Source organism: Phoenix dactylifera, chromosome 12 (assembly GCF_051530095.1).
Source record: "Phoenix dactylifera cultivar Ajwa chromosome 12, Ajwa_hap1_PhDact_Kaust_v1.1, whole genome shotgun sequence".
Classification (NCBI taxonomy): domain Eukaryota; kingdom Viridiplantae; phylum Streptophyta; class Magnoliopsida; order Arecales; family Arecaceae; genus Phoenix; species Phoenix dactylifera.
Window position 1 is genome coordinate 18,940,586 of NC_143201.1, and position 20,599 is coordinate 18,961,184.

Here is a 20,599-nt window from a genome sequence, read left to right on the forward strand (position 1 = left end):
CCAGTAACTTCAGAATTACCATCAGGTTGGAGCCGTAGATAAGAACACTGCCATTTTGTTCTTATGTCCTTCTAAGCACGTTCCTTCTCTTTTAAGAATCTTCTTGGAATCAAATTTATGTAATTTTAGAGGGGTTCATGTATATATGATGATTCTTTTTTTTTAAGGTTTATTTGGACATAGAGCGACCTGCATAATGATGATTCCAATTATTTTGTAGCCACTAGCTTCAAAAATTTGGATTTGCCTATACATATTAGCTCTATATCTCCTCCAAACTGCTGAACTAATTTAAACTTTTTGGTTCAAAGTTTGATACAAGTAAGTATTTATTTTTTTTTTTTTACCAAAGCGGATAATTTATATAATTCAAGTATGGATATATCTAATAAAATCAGAAAGCATAAGTCTTGAAGCGTAATAAGCAGCTCTCTCTCTCTTCTTGATCTTTTTGATCTTCTCGATTTACATGATATTTTTAGAGTGACTGGCCATTTAAAAGATCATACAGTCCGCAACTATATTAGTCTTTCTAGAAAATATATCTGGCCTGAAACGCCATGTCAATATTCACATATCTTCCTCATAAAGCAGCCCACGCGTACTCTCAATGTCCAATCAAATTATATTTCGTCCAATCGTCGGTGAGACTCATGTACCTACCAAGATTTCTCGCTATGGTCGAGCATTTTTGGACGATGCAAGAGTTTCAAATGGTATACAGAGAGTAACAGGACTTGTTTATCCGCTCCCATTCATACATTTGCAGGACTAGAAGTAAATTGATCACATGTCTGACGCCAATGAAACGCAAAAAAGTCCTATCGCTTAGAACCGACAGCGGCAACAAGAGGAGGAGGGAAATGGATGACAGTAATCACAATGCTACAGAGCCCCGGTATGGTACCAAACGTAGCTTTAAGGCATACGGCAGAGGCGATGGAGCCCTTCTTGGTACTGTAGTTGGGCCCCGAGCAAAAGCCTCGGACGGGGGTTGGGTGTTCTGGAAATAGGATTCGCTGTCAAGTGTCAAGACTCGAGAGAGAAAAAAGAACAGATGCCGCTGATTCCATCCGCCGTGGCTTCTGACATCCAAATGGATAGAGTTAAGATAAAAAACGCCTCTTTTTCAACTTTGTGATGACCCCACCGCCAGCTCCGCCAATCCCTTCTCCCTTCTCCGGTTCTCCCCCGCCATCCCTCACTTTCTTTTCTCCCCCTCCTCTCTCTCTCCTCCCCTTCCTCTGGAAGTCACTTTCTTCTCTCCCAGATCCACTCTTCCAAGCTCGAGTTTGATTCTTCGCCGAGTTCTTGATTTTTTTTCCCCTGTTATCTTCTTAGAGTTGTTTCTTGCTAGATTTCAAGGCTTCTCTTGTCATGGCGGTTTCTTTGAGGAATGGATTGCGTGTTTCTAGGTCGTTTGAGGTTGGGTTGGAGAGGAGTGAGAGAGATGTTGGGTCTTTAGAAGTTTTGGCTTGGAAGAACGAGTTTAAGGGAAGGCAGGTTGTGCTCAGAGGACAGAGCGGTTCTGATGGATGGAGTCCCAAAGGCCACTCTAATCCTCATCCCATCCACGTAAATTCCTGTGTTATTTCTCCTGCGTGCTTTTTTTTAAAAGAAAAAAATCATGGAAAACCTGGAAACTCTCTCTTCCCCTCTCTTTTTCACATTTTGCAAAAGAATGCTCCATGTTCTAATGCCAGTGATTTCACGTTGTTGCTAAAATTATTTATTTTTGTGTTCTTGAATTAAAATATCTTGCTGTTGCATGTGCTGGTGTCATTCATTTTTTCCCTTAATTGAAATCAAAAAAAGAAAAAAAAAGGAGTCTTTTTATTTTTTAAGAGTGCTTATGTGGGTAAAATTACTCTGATTCCCTTATGTTTCATGAGATCTATTCATGTCATTTTATCAAAAGCATTTCATGGCCTACTCTGAAATCCCTGTGATTTCTGAAACCAAGAATGATCTACTAGTCGTGCATTAGTTTCCAGGGTTCTTCGTTTTGCTTTTGAAATTGTAGCTGTTTTCAAATTTTTTTTTGGATCAGGCTTCAACCTGTATCTCACGAGCTATGAGGTGGTGGGAGAAGAGCACCAACCCAAACATGACAGAGATTAAATCTGCACAACAACTTGTGGATACATTGCTAAATGCTGGAGATAAACTCGTTATTGTTGACTTCTATGCTCCTGGTTGTGGAGGTTGCAGAGCTCTGCATCCTAAGGTAGATATGTCTAGAATTTTATAATTCCTTACTATATTCAAAAGCTATAAGGCTGTTGTTGTCATTGTAAATTTATAGTTTAGGCTCTATGAAGTTTTCTATCAGCTTTACAGTAATGAAGAGGCCAATGCTATAATTGTTTCTCGATCAAAACAGTTGGACTAGTTGAACTAATCAAATTTGCTTAGATCTCTTGTAGATCTGTCAGCTAGCAGAGTCGAACTCAAATGCATTATTTCTTAAACTCAACTACGAAGAACACAAATCCATGTGTCAGAGTCTCCATATTCATGTGCTGCCTTTCTTTCGGTTCTATAGAGGTGCTCATGGTCGCATTTGTAGCTTCAGCTGCACCACTGCAACTGTAAGACAAAACAACTGTTGTATTTGTTCATTGTTTTCAAGATCTGGTGATCTAATTACTGCTACTAATTTCAGATCAAGAAATTCAAAGATGCATTAGCAAAGTATGGGACAGATAGCTGCAGTCTGGGACCTGCAAAAGGCTTAGAAGAATCGGAGCTGTTGAGTTTAGCTTCAAACAGAGAAATTGACTTTATCCATCCAATGAGACCCTCAAAAGCTGAGCATTTAGCTCTCTCAGGCACGGTTTCTTGAAGCAATCGCTCTCTAGTTGCAGAAGTTGATGGACTTCTGCGCTTGCAACTGCAAGAGTGCCATGGTATGGAGGAATTCATCGGTCCGAAACTAGCAGCTTGATTCTTGCATCTTGTTTGGAATTGGTATGATTTTTCTGTAAATGGGACATGGTAGCTTTTGATTAGAGCCCCCGTGTTGAATAAATCTTTATGGGATTATGTAAGCTCGCGGAATGTCTTAGTTTTGTTTATCTAAGCTTGTTGAAGATCTTAGTTCCACTTGTATTATCAGAACATCTGATCTTCATGTAATCCAATTTGAGATTGTTGTTTGGTTTTCTTTCGCTCTCTTCTTAAAGCGAAGCATAACCATCATTTTCTTAGGAAAAAAAAAGAACTGTAATCCAAAGTTGTCGTGCCACAGTGTAGCCGAGACATTCTCTGAATCAGTTTGTAGCAAGGTTCCCAAGCGCTCAACCGAAAGATGGTGAGCCACTAGCTCGTGTAGGCGTGTGCTTAGTCTCATATCGACTATTCGTTGGATAAATATTGGATATTTATATAGGATTAAGGAATCCAAATAATATCTTTTGGCTAGCCATTTTAGGTAAGATCTTGAGCTGTGATAATTGGTATCGGAGCGGACTAGGCCTATAACTTATGTGGACTAAAGGGCATATGATTATATTTGAATTCTTAGCCTGACGAAGATGTTAGAGCTTAAACGGAGGAAGTATGTGAGAACTCGTGCGGGTGTATGTTTAGTTCTAGATCGGTTATTTGCTAGATAGATTTTGGGTACTTATACAAAATCAAGGAATCTAAATAATATTTTTTGGCTAGTTTTTTTGGATGAGGTCTTGGTTCGTGACTTGCTGGTCTTCTTGTTTCATGATTTGGCCATTGCCAGCTCACGCAAGACTTGTATTATTGGCTGGGGGGCCAGATGAAAAGGGTTCTTAGGGCTCGTTTGGTTCGCGGGAAGCATTTTCCTTCCTAGGAATATGATTCTTGGGAAACAAATTCCTAGGAAGAGGATGCCTAGGAAATTCCTAGGAATATGTTTAGTTCCTTTGGTTGATCATGGGAAAGTGACAAATTTCCAAGGTGCTTATGTTTGGTTGGCCATCCACTTTCCTAGGAAAGTTATATATAATTCCTATTATGCCCTTAATAAAAATTAGGTTTTTAATGCCTCTTTAATGCTTCTTTAATGCTGAAAGGACTTTTTGGGAAAAAGTAAAAATGGAGTGATTCCCGCCTCATGGGAAAGTAACTTTCCCATGTTTCTCATGGGAAAGACTTTCCCATGAAATGTGGGAATCACATTCCCATGGGAATATAACTTTCTCTTCTCTCTCCTTTGAAAACTCCAACCAAACAAGAGGCATCTCATTACTTTCCCGTTGACCACACTTTCCCCCCTTCTTTTCCCGCGAACCAAACGAGCCCTTAGAGGTTGCATATTTTTGCAACCAAGCGCGTGAGTTTCGGATTATGTGATTGGTCCATTTTGGAACCATGTGGTTCTTCTGGGTCCGGTCCACAAATCATGCCATGGTTCAAGGCTCAGGGACCCACAAAGACGGGCAAGGATAGAGAGTAGTCCGACTCAGATCTCTGTCTGGTGATGTGGCAGGACAACAGCATCCACGTGGGGTGGGTCCACAATTTTTAGAAATGGATAAGAACGCTTGCGTGGTATAGCTAGCTGCGTCCCACGATCCTTCACCAAATTTTTCAGTTCGAATTGAATACGTTGATGATAAGGGATGGTTCCTGGCATTAATTTGGTGTTGATATTATTCAATGGCCTCGTGCATCAATCTATCTCAGAAGAAAACCTAAATAATGCACGGATCGACTACACGAGGGATTGCATCATGATTCTACTTCATTTTGATCATCCATCCAGTTATCACCCTTGCACCAATCGAGATAATATTTTTTTTTCTTAGTAAAAATAAATCATCAGACATGTAAAATTTGCGAAAAAAATGATGACAAAGTTAAAAGATGCCGAACCAGTTTGTTGGGAACTGTCAGCCCTAAACCCTAAACCCTAAATACCATTGTTCAAAATTTTATAGTCATGAATGTTTAAAGGTTAGAGCTTTCTTGTAGCAGGTAATGCTTATAGGCAAGAGGGATCTTAAAACTTTTGAAGACATTCTTCTAGTTGCGGGAATAAGTAATTATGCTTTGTTCTTCTCCTAATATTATCTCTTTCTTTTCCCCGAGAAAAGACCACCTAAAATTAAATCCATGATAATGTACAATGCAAGGAGAAATGGACAGCAGGCATCAGAGATTATAAGGGCTACCTGCTATTTTCTTTCCTATTTTGGTCTAGAAGTGTAGCAACATAAATTCTAATTGTACAAGAAGTTAAAAAAAAACTTGTAGGTTACTTGAAAGCTTCTATAAAATATACAAAATATAAATGATAAGGTGCCAACCAAAGTCCCAACTTGCTACTCACCCATCCTAAAGGCTTCCTAAGGCTTCAAAGGCAGACCTGCAACTCTGTTTTCTGGATGGACCTGCAGGAGAAAAAAGAAGATGGAGCGGATGGTAATTAATGGAGCGTGTTAGAACTTGGGGGTGCCATTAGGTCAGGCCGGGTTTGGGTTTTACCATAATAAAAATGTGCAACCAGTTTAGGGTTGCTTGGAGGTTGGGTCTTCGTATCCATCAGGTATCAAATATTATATCTTAAAAAGTTAATCAAACTAAAAATAATTCATAATTAGAGATGATTATTTATGAACCATCTAATACATGCTCCAAAAATAAAATCATGAAAAATAAGTACTTGATGATTAACTATATAATAATTATTGACTGAAAACTAAAAAGAAACATTTTAATCGATATAAACATTCATCCGAGGTATCCGAATTAATCCACAATGGATTCGATAATCCTCCTAGATCAATTGACAATTGCCTTGAGCTTTTCTTTATTCATCTTTCTGAACGTAGTTCCCATAACATTGCTCTGAAGTTGAAGATCTCATCCTTTATTGTAATTCTTCTAGATGCTAATATAACCAAGACCACACAATTTGAATCATAACAGGTGGTTGCAGAAAAGAATTTGCTAAAATTGATTGCCTGAAAGAATATATACTTTTAGATTAAGCTAAAATAAGCATTTGTTTACTATTTCTTTTGTGAAAGAGTATAATTAAAACAAAATTAAGAATAGATCGAGATTTCTAACACCAATTTAAAAGAATCTTACAAACTACCATATAATTATATAGGAGTAGAACTACCTTGAAGATGTTGAAATTTTTTAGTGCCAGAATTAGTATACGATCTCTGTACATCTCCTGATTCTGACCAAATCTGAAAACACTTACTCAAGAACAATTTTTATAAGATATTGGAAAACTAGATTTTTCATTTTCTTCGTGCTATGTTTTTTAATACAGTGATTCTCTTCATTTGACAACAGATTGTTCGAGAAAAAAGCATTCATATGGTAGATATTCTGGAGCTATATACTAAAACAAGCCTTACAAGTTTAATTAACAAAGAATGGTTCTTATGCCAAGGAATATATTCACAAAATTTCATATAAATCTAAAACAATTTAAATATTAAAGCCTTCTTAGGCTCATTTAAAGTTGAACCTTATTCTCATCAACAACATCAGTGGTAGCAATCTACAGTGATTTATTTTAGTTTGTTACGCACGCTGGATTTACTAAACACCTCTGCTATCCTGGTATTTAAGTTATGAAAACTAAGGGCCGTTCTTAAGGAATGGGGCAAACCTAATGTCGCTAATATAAGAATCTGTGCAGTCATGTGTTTAGTCCTATATCGGATATATTATGTGTTTAGTCCCACAACGGGTATGCTCTGTGTTTCGTCCCACATTGGGTATGCTCTAGGTAGATCTTAGGTACGGTCAAGGAGCTCAAATAGTACTTTTCTGATAGTCTTTTTTGATGAGGTTCTGATTTGTTATAGCTAATGCGGCGAAGGAGAAGAAGAACCTGTTGGTCAGAGTCTAGCTGCTTGACTTGGAAGAGGCATCCATGACTGTAACCTTGGAGATGCAAAAAGAGCACCACAAAGCAAAATTTGACATGCAAAACCTAGCAGTGAAGGAGGAAATTATTTGGAGACGAATCAGAATGTAGTGGTTAAAAGAGGGTGACTGTAGCACCTCTTTCTTCATAAAATTGCCAATGCAAGAAAAAGGGAAAAATATGAAGTAAATTTCGATGGCACAGCAATGCCGGGACATAGCAATATCGAAGCTGCATTCAAATCCTTATCTGAAAGCATTTCTGGGGCACCCTTCGAATATCTTCTGTCAGGTGATTGGAAGAGTTTATATCCTGAGTAAATCCTATTTAGAGCTGCCTTTCACTGAGGATGAAGTCAGCGTTGCCGTCATGGGATTGATGGCTTTCTCATGCCTGAAGACGTACAAATTTCATACGTAAATTAATACCACATATTGCTTCGCTTTCTTTTCTTTGTATTCTATTTCCTTTCTCCTCCTTTCCTCTTCATAATCCCAAATTTCATCTCTAAGAAAATCTTTTAGGCACTTCATGCCAATTAATTATCTCTTAAACAAAGAATAAATAGTGAAAGCTCTCTCTTGCATGAGACCTCACTACATCCCACCTAATCCAGATAAGAATGCATTGGTTTGGCTGGGTAGTGATTGTCTAGCTTGGCCTGAATGATTTTCGTGGCCATTGATCAGCCCAATTAGTCGATATGTTACTTGGCCTGAATATGTTATATTCGGTGAATATATCTATATCTATCTCTATATATGTGTGTGTGTGTGTGTGTGTGTGTGTGTTTGCCGTAGCAAGTCACCTTCATTCTTTTGTAAAATCCTTCTCTTCGTTATTCTATCGACTTATTAAATGGCACGCAGAAGAACACGAAAGATATATAGATTCCATTATTAGTTATTGCTTGTCCTCTGCATCTATAGAGAACCGACGGGTGGAGCGGGGAATTTAGCCCAGCAGAGAAGAGCCTTCTTCCTCGGGATCCTTGTTAATTTCATTGTGTGCGTTATGAATGGCCTAGCTTATTGATCATAAAGTAGAGGGGAAGTCAACAGAGATAGTGGGCACTTCAACATTTGTGAAGGGGTTGATGACGGCTTAGAGCTTGTTACTAAGATAATAGCTATACCTTGCTTGACCTCGACCGGCAGCACAGTACCAGAAAATACAAGCGTCACGCTAGCAAGATCATCAGCATATTTGGTTTCCCTCGTGGCGAATGTTGGAACATTCAAAATCCAACAATGTATCAATTATATCTCAAATATAAGCAGGAATAAATTATTGCAGGTTGTTATTCGACTCATGATCCAAACTGTAGAAATTGCCAAATCTCCTTCGTTTTTTTTTCTCCAGGTACAGAAGCCAATTAATGGACAAATCTCCTTCAAGCCATGTTTTTGTTATGGAGAGGTTGTGGGATGTCTCCTCCCATATTATCCTTTAGTTCCATGCAGTCAAGCTTCTATTGCCAACGGTGCCTTGACGGAACCGGCGTTATAATAGTTGTCGTATTTGACGATCGAGTGTGTCCAAGTTGATTTTTCTCCGGTTTGTGCCATCATGACCGCCACAGACTTGGACTGCTTTGTATTTTTCTCCAAAGACTTGGACTTCTTCGGACTTCTTTGTATTTTGCCAGCAGTGACGGGCGAATATTCTTTAAGGTTTTCCGCATAATGGATATATATATGGCTAGATTTTTTTTTTTTTTTTGTGAATGGAAGGAAGAGAGAGAAACAAGGGGCAAGTTTTAATTGAATTGGAAAACAATTGACAAGCGATCAATTTTTGACTTTTCTAGTAAGACTGATCGTGATTTCTACTTAGTGAAAGAGTGCTATTGTGGTGAGAGCTTGACGTTTTAGCTTTTATCATGTCTAACAATATAAAACCTCATTCAAAAAGACTAATCATAAGATATTTTTAGAATTTCTTAATCATGTATAAGTATCCAAAATCTCTCCGATGAATAATTGATATAAGACTAAACATACGCTCGTATGGATCCTCATATACTCTCATGTTTAAATCCTAATGTTCTTATCAGGCTAAGAAACCAAATCAATTCAAATCTAATCACAAGTACCACAATTAGCCTGTATCAGCCTGCATTGTTGATATATATTAGGTTTTAGCTCATGCTATACCCATAAGTGGAAGCATGGAGCACTCTAATCCCTCCATCTAATTAGAGATTGTTTAATAGAATAGCAAGTCGGATGGAATTTTAATTTTGGCTAAATATGTATATTTGTGCTGAAATTTTTAATGAAAGGCATATTATTGTTGATGAATGATAGAACAGTTCAAGAGCGTTATTGTTATGTCAATGGCCGTATTTGAAATAATGAAAAATAGGAAGCTAGCAACACCTTAAATCCTTCAAATCCATGTAAAATGGTTTGAAACAGACTGAACAACCTTTGTCTCCGAGAAACGAGAATGACTTTATTTAGGCGATAAAGCTATGCACTTTGTAGGAACAAAATGCAGCATTACCAAGCTCTTATTTTTTGTAGAAAACTTTTTCTCATTGTAAAAGTCATAAAAGCACTTTTTTTAAGCAATAATAAACCCCAGCAGATGTTGATTTAGTGGGTACTTTAAATTCTATTAATTGATGTAAGGATATAGTGAGATGGTGATGGGCTTTTTCTTTGAATTATTCTATTTCTAAACCTTGGTGAAGCTCCGATGGATGCATATAGTGCACTACATGGAATCTCTAGCTATCAGAGAAGGCGAAAGTTTTCACATGATTGATAGTGAAAAAATTTTAGTAGAAAAAGAGTGCAGCAGAGGTTCAGTCCAAAACAAAGTAGTTACCCAAATTTGCCGATTGGATCAAGTTGCATAAAGGTTCTATGAATTTGGATTAAGCTTAATTGATATCATAAATCCCGGCGCAATCTCAATATATTGGTGTTGAGCTTGATCTCGAAAAAAACCTATTGGCCCAATTTCATTTGTGCTGAAATCCAAGCTTTAACCCAGTCCAAACTTGATGAACCATATGAATTTTCACGTGTTCATCAAGCTGTATTACAAGTATCCATTGTTGATATATATTAGGTTTTAGTTCATGCTATCCATTGTTGATATATATTAGGTTCCCTCCATCTAAATTAGAGATTGTTTAATAGAATAGCAAGTCGGATGGAATTTGATTTTGGCCAAATATATATGTATATTTGTGCTGAAATTGTTAATGAAAGACAAATTATTGTTGGTGAAAGATAGAACAGTTCAAGAGCTTTATAGTTATGTCAATGGCCGTATTCGAAATAATGAAAAATAGGAAACAGACTGAACAACCCTTGTCTCCGAGAAATGAGAATGACTTTATTTAGTTGATAAAGCTATGCACTTTGTATGCACAAAATGCAGCATTACACATCCCTTATTGTAGTTACATGCATGCCATCAAACTCAAATGATGTTTATTTATTTTAACGATAGGGAAATCTTGGAATCTTCAGTACTACCAGCAACTCTCTCGAAGGCTGTTCAGTGTTCAGACCCTGCAAAACATTGGAACAAGATTAGATGTTTTAGTTAGCATGCAAGGCCATAAAAAAATATCATATCTGAATGGCATAAGCAGGCATGTTGCTTTTGTCTAGCCCCATAATTGGCAGATGGAATTCCACCTGGGGAATTTAGAGTACTGTTCATGTCAAGTTCAGCCACTGTGCGATCTTCAGCCATTTGAACGGTCAGGCTCTTGAAATGAGCCCGAGCAGCTGCTGCTGCTGCTGCTTCTCCCTTTGAGATTGTTCAAAGGAATGACATGCAGCTTGAACTGTGCTTGCTCCATTTCTAGTCGTATAAACTTTAGCAAGTTTATGTGATTGGAGCCATGCAGTAGTAGCTATTCTTTCATTAACAACTTCGATTCATTTGCTGCCCCACTTTTGGTGCTTTCAACTACAGCAGGATGATACATGGACTTACTGTGTATACTCGATCTTGATCTTGCCAGCATTCTGATCAGCAATTGCAGCAAAGGCCTGCTGAGAGAGGTCCAGGGTGGCGTGGCAGTCAGGTGATGGGCAGAGATCGACAATGGTCACCGTCACGCTGGCGCCCGTGCAAGGATGGGGTATACCTTGATTGGTTGGACCGGTGCACTTCACAGAGTACCTTCTCCCGCATGCTGCGCCCTTGTTATAGATGGCGTCGCTCGCTGCTGCAATCATGGTGCCCTTGTTTTGGTTGCCATAGCAAGCGGAGGCTGCCAAAATCACATATCAAAGCCATGCATTCAGCACTAAAGGTTGCGATACAGTTGCTTAAAGTCCTGAACAACTTGCAAGCATAACTAGCTCTAAAGCTAATCGGAGCTAAGATAATTAAAGTCCACCCTGAGGACACACACAAACACACACAAAAAAAAAGAAAAGAAATCTTGATAACACGCTTGTCAGATAAAGTGTTCTTTTGATTGCACCCTACAAAATTAAAGAAAGCAAAGAGAAGACTTTATCCGATATTTGTGTTATCGTACGACCAGAATTGTGTATAGCTGAGTAGAAAATATTCTCTCAAAGTGATGCAAAATTTGATTTTATTTTATTTAGTGAGCAAGGTGACTGGTGAAGCTATTAATGGTTGTTAATTATTTCGATTGCATATATATAAAACAGCCATTACAGCAGATAGCGATTGGAGAATGGTTGTTATACAAGTGACCATTATTACTATATCTCCTGTAATGGATTTCTTCCAAGACCCGCTGCTATAATACCATATTCTAAACCGTGGATTCCAAATTCTGCACAAAACTCAGCTAAAAAAGTTGCGCTGGTTGCTAAGAAAATCAGAAAAAATCTTCATGTACTCCATAAACTCTCTTGCTGGATTTTTGGTGAGCTGCTGGAGATAAATTGGACAATATATAATAAAGTACTGAATAAACTACCTATCCCATGTGGCCATGTATAACGCATGCACAAAGCCTAGTACTCGGAAAACAGCATGATGAGATGTTCACGGCGGAAAAAAAAATAGTGATTGAGACTTAACGGGTGTATTCGGTGTAATAGGTGGCCGTCCCGGAAGTGGCAGCCACAAGGGATTGGAGGCCAAGAAACACGGCCACCATCAGAACAAAGCGTTTCTCCATTGCCATCTCCTTGGTCACCACCTCCAAACGCTATCTAGTGAGGAGTTTTATGATGTCCCAGAGCCTGGAGGGCACTTGAGCTATTTATAGGCAAGAGAGTTGGAAAGACGTGCGTCAGTCTTTCCGTTCTGTTTTGGTGCTAAATTTGAGCGTCTGATAGAACCTAATAGCGAGGCGTATGTCCATGTATGTATGTACGTACGTACGTACGTACGTATTATGTGCATGGAAGAGGCAACTTTGCCATCAAGAAAAGACATTTTATTGCGAGGGTCCAAGTCAGATGGTGATATCCAAGTTAAATATTAGTCTACCCACATAGTAATTCCAAGAACAATAATTTTTCCATCAAGAAATTAAAGACTATTTTATATTATTATGAGGGATCCAAGTCAAGTCAAAGGATGATATCTTGGTTAAATTTTAATCTATCATAGTAATTTCCATGGCAGTGATCTTTCCATTGAAAAAAGACTGATGTTTCATTATGAGAGGCCCATGTTACGTAGCACGACGGAAAAGTAATGAGAGCAGATCGGAACAATGAAAATGATGTGGAAAAAAAATTTCTTAAAATTTTGAAAATCTCTAAATTTAATATTGCTACTCAAAAGATAAGAACCCATGTTTTAAGACCGTTGGACTATTTGCTCCGCTTAGATGCAAACAATTTAAATCTTTTCTACTCTAATGATCAGATTATTGTCTTAAATAATGATCTATATGTTAAGTAGATTATGTTTTGTTTTATATCCAATATAGAACTATTCTTAAAACCTCAAAATTTTGAATTAAATATTTAATGAAAAACCAACAAGTGAGGCTCTAAAGTCTAACCTCTATGAGTAAATGTTTCTAATATAAGAATAATACTTTAGTTTTTCCTTAGAAAGTATTTTTTAAAAAATATCTCCGTCGGTTGCCGCAAATAAAGAATTATTAGTATAGCTATTTTACCAATAATCAAGTATTTTTAAGGTGATCAAATCGCTCTTATCTCAACTTATCAGTTGAACTTATGAGCGCCCATCTTCACCAAAAAGTTTCAAAATTTTATGCTCAATGACGATGTCTGCGCCTTTCGTTTTAGGTTTTTTGTATGGATATCCTTCTAAATATCGAATTTTACGTGAATACCCTTTCCAAATTGATATTTGCATGTATACCCTCGTAAAACTCTGTTATTGTACAAATATCCCTAATATAACGGTTGTTCTAACGGTATTAAAAAAACACATTTATATTAATTAAAATTAAAATAAAAATTTAAAATGACATTATAACCCCCCTCCTCCCCCAGCTGTTCTTGTCCCAGAAGAAGAAGAAGCAGACAGGAGCTCCACACAGCTGTGCTCTGCTTCAGAATCTCTGGGGGCCAGAAGAGAGAGAGAGAGAGAGAGGACTGCTGGTTTGAGTTGGAAAGAAGGTGGCTTGTCTGAGGACCAGAAATGATGCTAAGTAGGTGGCTTTAACAGCACTGATCGAGTTGGTGGTAATGGAAACAGAAAAAGAGAAACAAAATCAGGATAAAGGCTGCACAAAGCCACCTAAAATCCAGCAAAAGCTCAGAGAAATGAGTTTGCTTTGTGATAACAAGCAAGAAAGTCGCTTCTTTTTTTTGTGTGTGGGCGGTGGTACTATTGGTCGTTTTTAAGTGAATTTATGGTGGGTTTTCAAGGCAGACAGGAAGGAGATATGGGTTTCTTAGGAGCTTGTTAGCTTGCTCCCATGGCCTTATTATTCTCTAAAGGGATGGGAAATGCCAGCCAATGAGGAAGGAGATCGCGAGCGAGCTGCATCGCGTTCTCGGGCCGACCTCGCTCCCCATGGCCTGCGGGATCTTGATCTCGCTCCCCATGGCTCTCGCCATCGCGATCGCGATCCCGATGCGCCGGGGGCGGGCGGGCGGGGGGGAAGCCGCCGGGGGCGGGGGGGGGGGGGGGGGGGGCGGAAGCCGGGGGGCGGTGGGTGGGTGTGGGAAGCCGGGCGCCGCGGTGGTGCAGGGTCGGGGCGGGGGGGGGAAGCCAGGCGTGGGGGGGGGGGGGGTGGGGGGTCGTGGGGCTAGGGAGGGGAGGTTTTGGGGCCGGGGGGGAGCCGGGCGCTGCGCGGGGCCGGGGGGGGGGGGGGGGAGGGTGTGGGTGGGTGGGAAGGGTAAAGCTAATAACGTCATTTTAAATTTTAATAAAGGTATTTGTACGATAACAAAGTTTTACGAGGATATACATGCAAATATCAATTTTGGAAGGATATTCACGCAAAATTCTATATTTAGAATGGTATCCATGCAAAAAATCATTCTTTTTTTAGTCCAAAAGAGAGAACTTGCTGAAGATAAAAGGAGAGATTGGTTTACCTAAAATCTTTTAGGACGCATCTGGTTTCCAAGAAAAAATTTTTTTATTGAAATATTTTTTTTGGAAAGCTGATTTCTGAGACTATAAAGCCTAGAAAAATAAATTTGGCATGTTTTATTAACCATAAAAAAGTAGCAATTTCAGAGTGGTTTATATTTGGTTGAGTATCTATTTTTTAAAAAAAATTGTGTGAAATATATATTTTATCTTTAATAAATGGAAGAATATTATCTATGAATTTTGATGGCTTAAAAGTAGTTTAAAAAAAAAATCTCAATTCTCAACCAGTGAAAAATAGTTTTTTTATATTCTGCATGAGTTTGTCTTTTCCATAAAATATAAAAATTTTATTCTCATGATGATGCTACTTTTGCATCTCTCTTTTCTTAAAAAAAAACTCCAACAAAATATGAATTTTCTTTTTGGCAATATATTTTTTTTAGCGGATCAAACAAAGGGGTGCCCCGTCGTCACGGCTATCTCATCATAAGCTCCAACCATGCTGTCACCTACACAAGCCATGCCATTATCTAGAACTGAGCACGAGTCCCATATGGCTAGGACTGCAAATGGATCGGGTCGACCCATAATCCGACCCGACCGGACCCGCGTAAGATCCGACCAGATCTAAATTTTAGGACCTGCAGGGCCGAGTTGAGTTCTAAATTTGGACATGTTCTATTTTTCAGCTCGGGTCGGATCCACCCAATCTCGACCCGGATCCGGATTCGACCCTTTTTTTTTTTTTTGCTTGATGTTACTTACTATTATATAGTGGAACTTTGAATATAAAAATACATAGGCCCAGATCTAGACTCGGACCCGGAGCCGATCCGAATGACCCGTCGGGTCAAAAGTTGTAGGCAAGAATCCGATCCGATTTTTAACCGGATTGGATTTGAATCCAAAATTAAAATCTGAACAAAAAAATTGTGTTAAATCAGGGTCATTCGGGATCCGATCCGAACTGACCCATTTGCAGCCTGGCATGGTTTGAGCGAGTAAAAGATCATGGAATGGTAAGACTGGTTGACCCCCATTCCACACGACATCACTTTCCCTTGGTAAGACTGGTTGGCCACCATTCCACATGACATCACTCTCCCTATATCGCTTTCTTGCATTCAATGCATACCGGAAGAGGAGGACATCAAGAATTCCACGACTTTTCCAAGAGATAAGGCTAGTCTGACATTTCAAACGTGTCATCCTCGTTAATTGAGTAACCTTCAAACCCAAGTCCATAGAGCTTTTATTCCAATCATTTATAGATGATCGGCAATTGCCCACCCCACTTCCTACTTTGGAGGCTGAGGTGAGAAATGGCTTGACCAACCGTCTCAAATTATTAGCAATATAATTATAAAAAATTAATTGTTTGAAAATTTTAGATCAAGCTTTCAATAAACTCAGATATTCAGCTTTCAAAAATTTTAGAAAAATAGAGCCAAGGCGCACATTAAAAGGCAAAGTTAGTTTCACATTAGTGGAAAGCAGCTTTTGGTAATCTAAATAGGATCATCAAGATATTCTTATATAGAATAGTGTGCTTTTTTATGATCTAAAATCACAACGTTTATTATGTTATATCTCAATGATTAAAAAATATCTCCGAAAATCTACAAGTTTACGATATTCCATAAAAATTTAAGATCACTGGCTGCATAATATCAAAACTACTTTTGATATATTCTATAAAATATATTTATTAATCTTATAAATTATTAATTCTATAAAAGCATATTAATTATTATTATAGAATTAATGTTTTCATTCATACTTATACTATATTATCATTTTAATATGAATATTTACTTTGGTTAGGTAAATAGAAGCAATAACTTAAATAATTTATATAATATAAATATAAAGTACAATAATATATTTTTATTATAATGTCAGATTATAATTGAATAATAATGTGATGATATTATGATTAATAATATATTATAATATAATCTACATTATAAATATGATATATATGCTATATCAATACATTATATATATAATATTGATATAATATATTATATATATTGATATATTAAGTTTTTTCATTAGACTGACATTTTTGCCTTGAAATTTCAGCCCATAATCATTGTCCTAACGTGATCTTGGATACTCGACCTTAAGGACAAATTTTTATCAATGGCTTAGGTGGTAATTTGAGAAGTATGGTTGATTTAGAATTGCTACCGTATATAATTATCATTTTGCAACCAAATATGATGATCTCATCGCCTCCATTCATATCATCCCTTGCGCACCAAATCAAGTACCAAGCATGGTTTCTAACCGAGGAAACTCACCAGTGATCTTCAACTTAGGAGACTTTTAATTTATAAACATTTCAGTAGTTACTAAATCTTTTGCATGAATAGTGGTATTTTGTATATATAACTCAATGTTTGTCAATTTTATAAATATTCAAGTAAAAATATTGCTTAATGAGTATGACCACCTAATTATATGTTTCTAGAACAATGAGGACATGCAGTGAACAACTGAGGGAAAAATAGTATTAGACTATAATATATCTAAATTGTAGAAAGCAATGTTACAAGATAATTAGATTTTAATTTGTTTGTAGTCTTGTTCTAACTAATCTAACTAAAATTTCAATAATTCGGCAAAATCTTCCAAATCTAGCGCACTTCCCAATCCCGTGTGATCATGCCACTGGATCTGAAAAAATAGAAAAAATAAGATAATGAGTTACACTAGCCCAGTAAGCAACATAATACCCCAAAGTGGGGTCAAAGCATGCCACATATTTAATCAAAGCACAAAATCATAACTGAACAATAAATTACATATAACATATTTTTCTTTTCGAAACTTATTATCATTTTCACAAAATCTCTGATACCAGAATTCCAACATCAATAGGCAATGACCACGTAACCCAGTGGCATGGATCGCACAAAGTGTTAAAAGCCATTATTGTTAACCATCAGCGGCAACAGTATCCAAAAACTACTATTCTAATAACCGGTGGCAACAGTGTCCAAAAGCCACTATTCTAATCACCGGTGGCGCGGTGTTGAAACCGGGTCCTCATAGATTACAAGTCGATAGGTCCAACGAATAATCCCCATTGACGGGCCAGAACAGATCATAGCCATGCTGAGAAAAATACATATAAAAACAGATTTTATAAGTTGCCCGGTCATATTTTACAGATTTCAGGGATGTAACAAAATTTTTAAATTATATTTAATATGCTTGACTCATGATACTAAGTACAAAATATATTTCGAAATTTAATTAACTAATAATTATTTTATCGAATAATTTTAAAAATACACTTTGAAGTATTAGGTTACTTATTCTTCTCGCTTAAATCCTACTTCAGGTAAACAGATTAAGTTCACATGTTTAGATGCCATTCAATATAATTAATTGCTTTGTTAATTCTAGAGCTAAGCAAAACAAAATATACTATTAGGCACGGCCTAAGATCCGAACTTGGCCCATATTTGACAGGACCCAACATGCCAGCATTAGCCCACATTGGGCACGACCCAATTGGGCCAAATCTCAGCTCATAATTGGCACGGTCCAGTAGGGCCCAAGTTTGGCCCATAAAAGGGCATGGCCCAATAAAACCCAAAGTGGCTGAACTGAGCCCAAATTTGGCCCGCAATAGGCTCGGCTTAATAGGGCTCAAAGTGAGCCCAAGTTGGGCCCACAATGAGTACGCCTCACAGGGCCCAAAAAATAAGTGAAGTGGGCCCATATTTGAATAAGGCCCAAGTGGCTGCTCACGGCCCATCACGGCCCACAATGATAACAGGGGTGTCCTTCATCCCGTTAGACTCGAAAATAGGAACGAAGGAGGAGAGGGAAGAGAGGTCCGGTGGGGTGGCCGCTGCAGTGGCTGGCGTCGAGGAAGACCGAGATCATTCTCGGTTTGGCCGAAACAGGGGAAAGGGAAAACATGCTTGATTCGGCTAGATCGAAGAGCAAAAGGGAAGGGAGCTTACTGGTGGTCGACGGAGGTGGCGGATCTCAGCCGAGGGCGGCTCGGTCCGGCGGCTAGCGGCTGCGGTGCTCAAAACAGGGAGGAGGAGAGAAAAAGAAAGGTAGGTCCACGGGGAAAAAGGGAGGAACTTCGGCGGCGGCACTTGGCCAAGGCGCACCCCGGTCACCGGAGAAGAGGAAGGAGGAGGAGGAGGTTCGACGTCTTCTCCAGCGCGAAATCAAGGGAGATGATTCGAGATTGGAACTCGAAAGGTTCGGAAAATCCGACGAGAATAGTTTGGGATTTGTGAGCAAAGCTTGAGGGAAGAGGGGAGGGGCCTTTATAGACCGAGTCTTAGGGCTTTTACCAGAGTCCGGCGAGCCCTAAGAAGACTCCTCCGCGACGGACCCGGGGAGGAAGAATAAGACTCCAATTGGGAGTCTTCCTCCCCTCCTGGATCACTTGTTGGACGCGTGGCCCAAACGGCCGGCCCAAGCCCAACAGGCTAGACCAGGCCCACTCTGAAACAGTGTCTTACAATGTCGATCACTTGATTTAAATAGGAATTCACTACAAGATACTAACTTGGCTCATAATTTTTGTGATAAAACCAACTTCTTCATATCCATCAAATCCAAATTTTCAATTTTAGATTTGTTATTTTTTTCATTTTTGGTGCTATTGTGTAAGTGCATATTATTTGTTTCTCAAGAAAAATAAATATCTTTTAAAAAAAATCAGTTCAATACATATGCATTGGCAGCTTATAATGTGTACATTATTTTTAAACATACATGCATTAGTATGCATCACCCATCTTTGATATTTGATAGTAAGTAATGATCAGCAGTGATCATGATGAGCAGTAATAGAGATCAACGACGGTGGCGAGCAGTAGTAAATGATTGTGAAGATCGTTGATGGTAATGTATGGTAGTAAAGACTGTTGGCGATGATAAGTAGCGATAGGAATCATATGCAATGGTGGATAATGGTACAGAATTATCATTTGAGGTAGGTGATGGTGGTGTTCAACGATGTTGACTATAAAATGGTCATGATAGTGGGTGGCGGACACTACCAGTAATAGTGGATAAAGGTGGAGATTGAAGGTAGCGGTGAGTGGCAGATTGATAATGAGATTATGGATAGGAATAGGGATCATCGGTGGATAAGTTTAGAAGAAGAGGTCATTCTTTCTCTCTACCTCCCTTTCTTCTCTCTTAAACTATTTTTTGTTTATTTTATGTCATATACATCATATATTTTCGTTCCACTCCCTCTCTCTTCCATCTATTAACCGTCTTTACATAGCAAGGTGTATTTCGGTCAATAAAAAATTGGTATGCCTTTCATTCTTGCAAAAAGCAATAACAGTGGGACTTTTTTGCAAAATGATTTTTTGTTTAATTCCCCATATATTCTCATCACACTCTTACTCTCTCCCTCACCTGTTTTTCCTCAAATGAGGTAGTGAGGAATACTTTTGTGCGGCGGTTGGGTGAATGAACTTTTTTACAAAATCGAAAAAAAAAGATTATTTTTTGTAAAAAGCCATAACAAAATGGCTATTTTTGGAAATTACTTTTTTAAAACTGACATGCAGAGCATAGATCATCTCACTAATTTGGTTTTTATTGGACACTTTTACCATCTCGACTACCGTACTACCGGCTAAAATAATAGTTATACATTAATTAACCTCGACCGGCATCACAGTATCTAAATAATACAAGTGTCAAATTAACAAGATCAACAGCATATTTGATTTCTCTCATATGCTGTTTTTTCTCCTGGAACAGAAGCCAATTAATGGCCAAATCTCCTTCAAGCCATGTTTTTGTCATGGAGGGGTTGTGGAAGATTTACAATGTCTCCTCCTATATTATCCCTAGTTCCATGCAGACAAGCTCCTATTGCCAACGCTGCCTTGACGTAACCGGCACTTTAATAGTTGTCGTATTTGACGAGTTTGTCCATGTTGATTTTTCTCTAGTTTTTCCCATCATGACCGCCGTAGACTTGGACTTCTTGTGTTTTTCTCATCATTCGTGAAGGGAAGAAGAAGGGGGGGGGGGGGGGAGGGAGGGAGAGAGAATGGGCAAGTTTTACTTAGTGAATTTGAAAACAATTAACCAGCGATTAATTTTTGACTTTTCCAGCGAGACTGATGGCGGTTTTTACTTGGTGAATTTGAAAACAATGTGCAAAGTGTTGTCGAGGCAGGTCAGAAGTTAAAAAGTCGTCGAAATCTGATTTTGTTTTACTGAATAAAAGAT

General features: G+C 38.3%; 2 protein-coding genes and 1 long non-coding RNA gene across 3 annotated transcripts; 1 reads left to right on the plus strand and 2 right to left on the minus strand.

Annotated features, from left to right (window-relative positions):
• Positions 1-949: 949 nt before the first annotated feature.
• Positions 950-3,166, plus strand: LOC103700261 (thioredoxin-like 1-2, chloroplastic). The gene is made up of 4 exons (XM_008782218.5): positions 950-1,575; positions 2,051-2,227; positions 2,427-2,591; positions 2,666-3,166. The coding sequence occupies exons 1-4, from the start codon at positions 1,378-1,380 to the stop codon at positions 2,843-2,845; spliced, it is 720 nt and encodes a 239-aa protein (XP_008780440.3). The 5' UTR covers positions 950-1,377; the 3' UTR covers positions 2,846-3,166.
• Positions 3,167-10,197: 7,031 nt separating this feature from the next.
• On the minus strand, positions 10,198-12,064 carry LOC103700277 (EG45-like domain containing protein). The gene is made up of 3 exons (XM_008782231.5): positions 11,906-12,064; positions 10,835-11,114; positions 10,198-10,401 (listed from the first exon to the last, which is right to left on the minus strand). Exons 1-3 carry the CDS (start codon positions 12,009-12,011, stop codon positions 10,395-10,397), a joined length of 393 nt encoding a protein of 130 aa, XP_008780453.2. The 5' UTR covers positions 12,012-12,064; the 3' UTR covers positions 10,198-10,394.
• A 4,271-nt stretch (positions 12,065-16,335) lies between these two features.
• LOC148700469 (uncharacterized) lies at positions 16,336-18,860 on the minus strand. Its single transcript, XR_015972104.2, has 2 exons — positions 18,343-18,860; positions 16,336-17,041 (listed from the first exon to the last, which is right to left on the minus strand). It is a non-coding gene; the product is annotated as an uncharacterized LOC148700469 (long non-coding RNA).
• Between the last annotated feature and the right edge of the window lie 1,739 nt (positions 18,861-20,599).

What these genes read in the sequence shown, in the direction of transcription:
- LOC103700261 (XM_008782218.5), top strand. Translation starts at nt 1,378, where the DNA reads ATGGCGGTTTCTTTGAGGAATGGATTGCGTGTTTCTAGGTCGTTTGAG. An exon ending in CTAATCCTCATCCCATCCAC is followed by an intron (nt 1,576 to 2,050) that starts GTAAATTCCTGT and finishes TTTTTGGATCAG; the next exon opens with GCTTCAACCTGTATCTCACG. An exon ending in GCAGAGCTCTGCATCCTAAG is followed by an intron (nt 2,228 to 2,426) that starts GTAGATATGTCT and finishes GATCTCTTGTAG; the next exon opens with ATCTGTCAGCTAGCAGAGTC.
- LOC103700277 (XM_008782231.5), bottom strand. Translation starts at nt 12,011, where the DNA reads ATGGCAATGGAGAAACGCTTTGTTCTGATGGTGGCCGTGTTTCTTGGC. An exon ending in CTATTACACCGAATACACCC is followed by an intron (nt 11,115 to 11,905) that starts GTTAAGTCTCAA and finishes TGATTTTGGCAG; the next exon opens with CCTCCGCTTGCTATGGCAAC.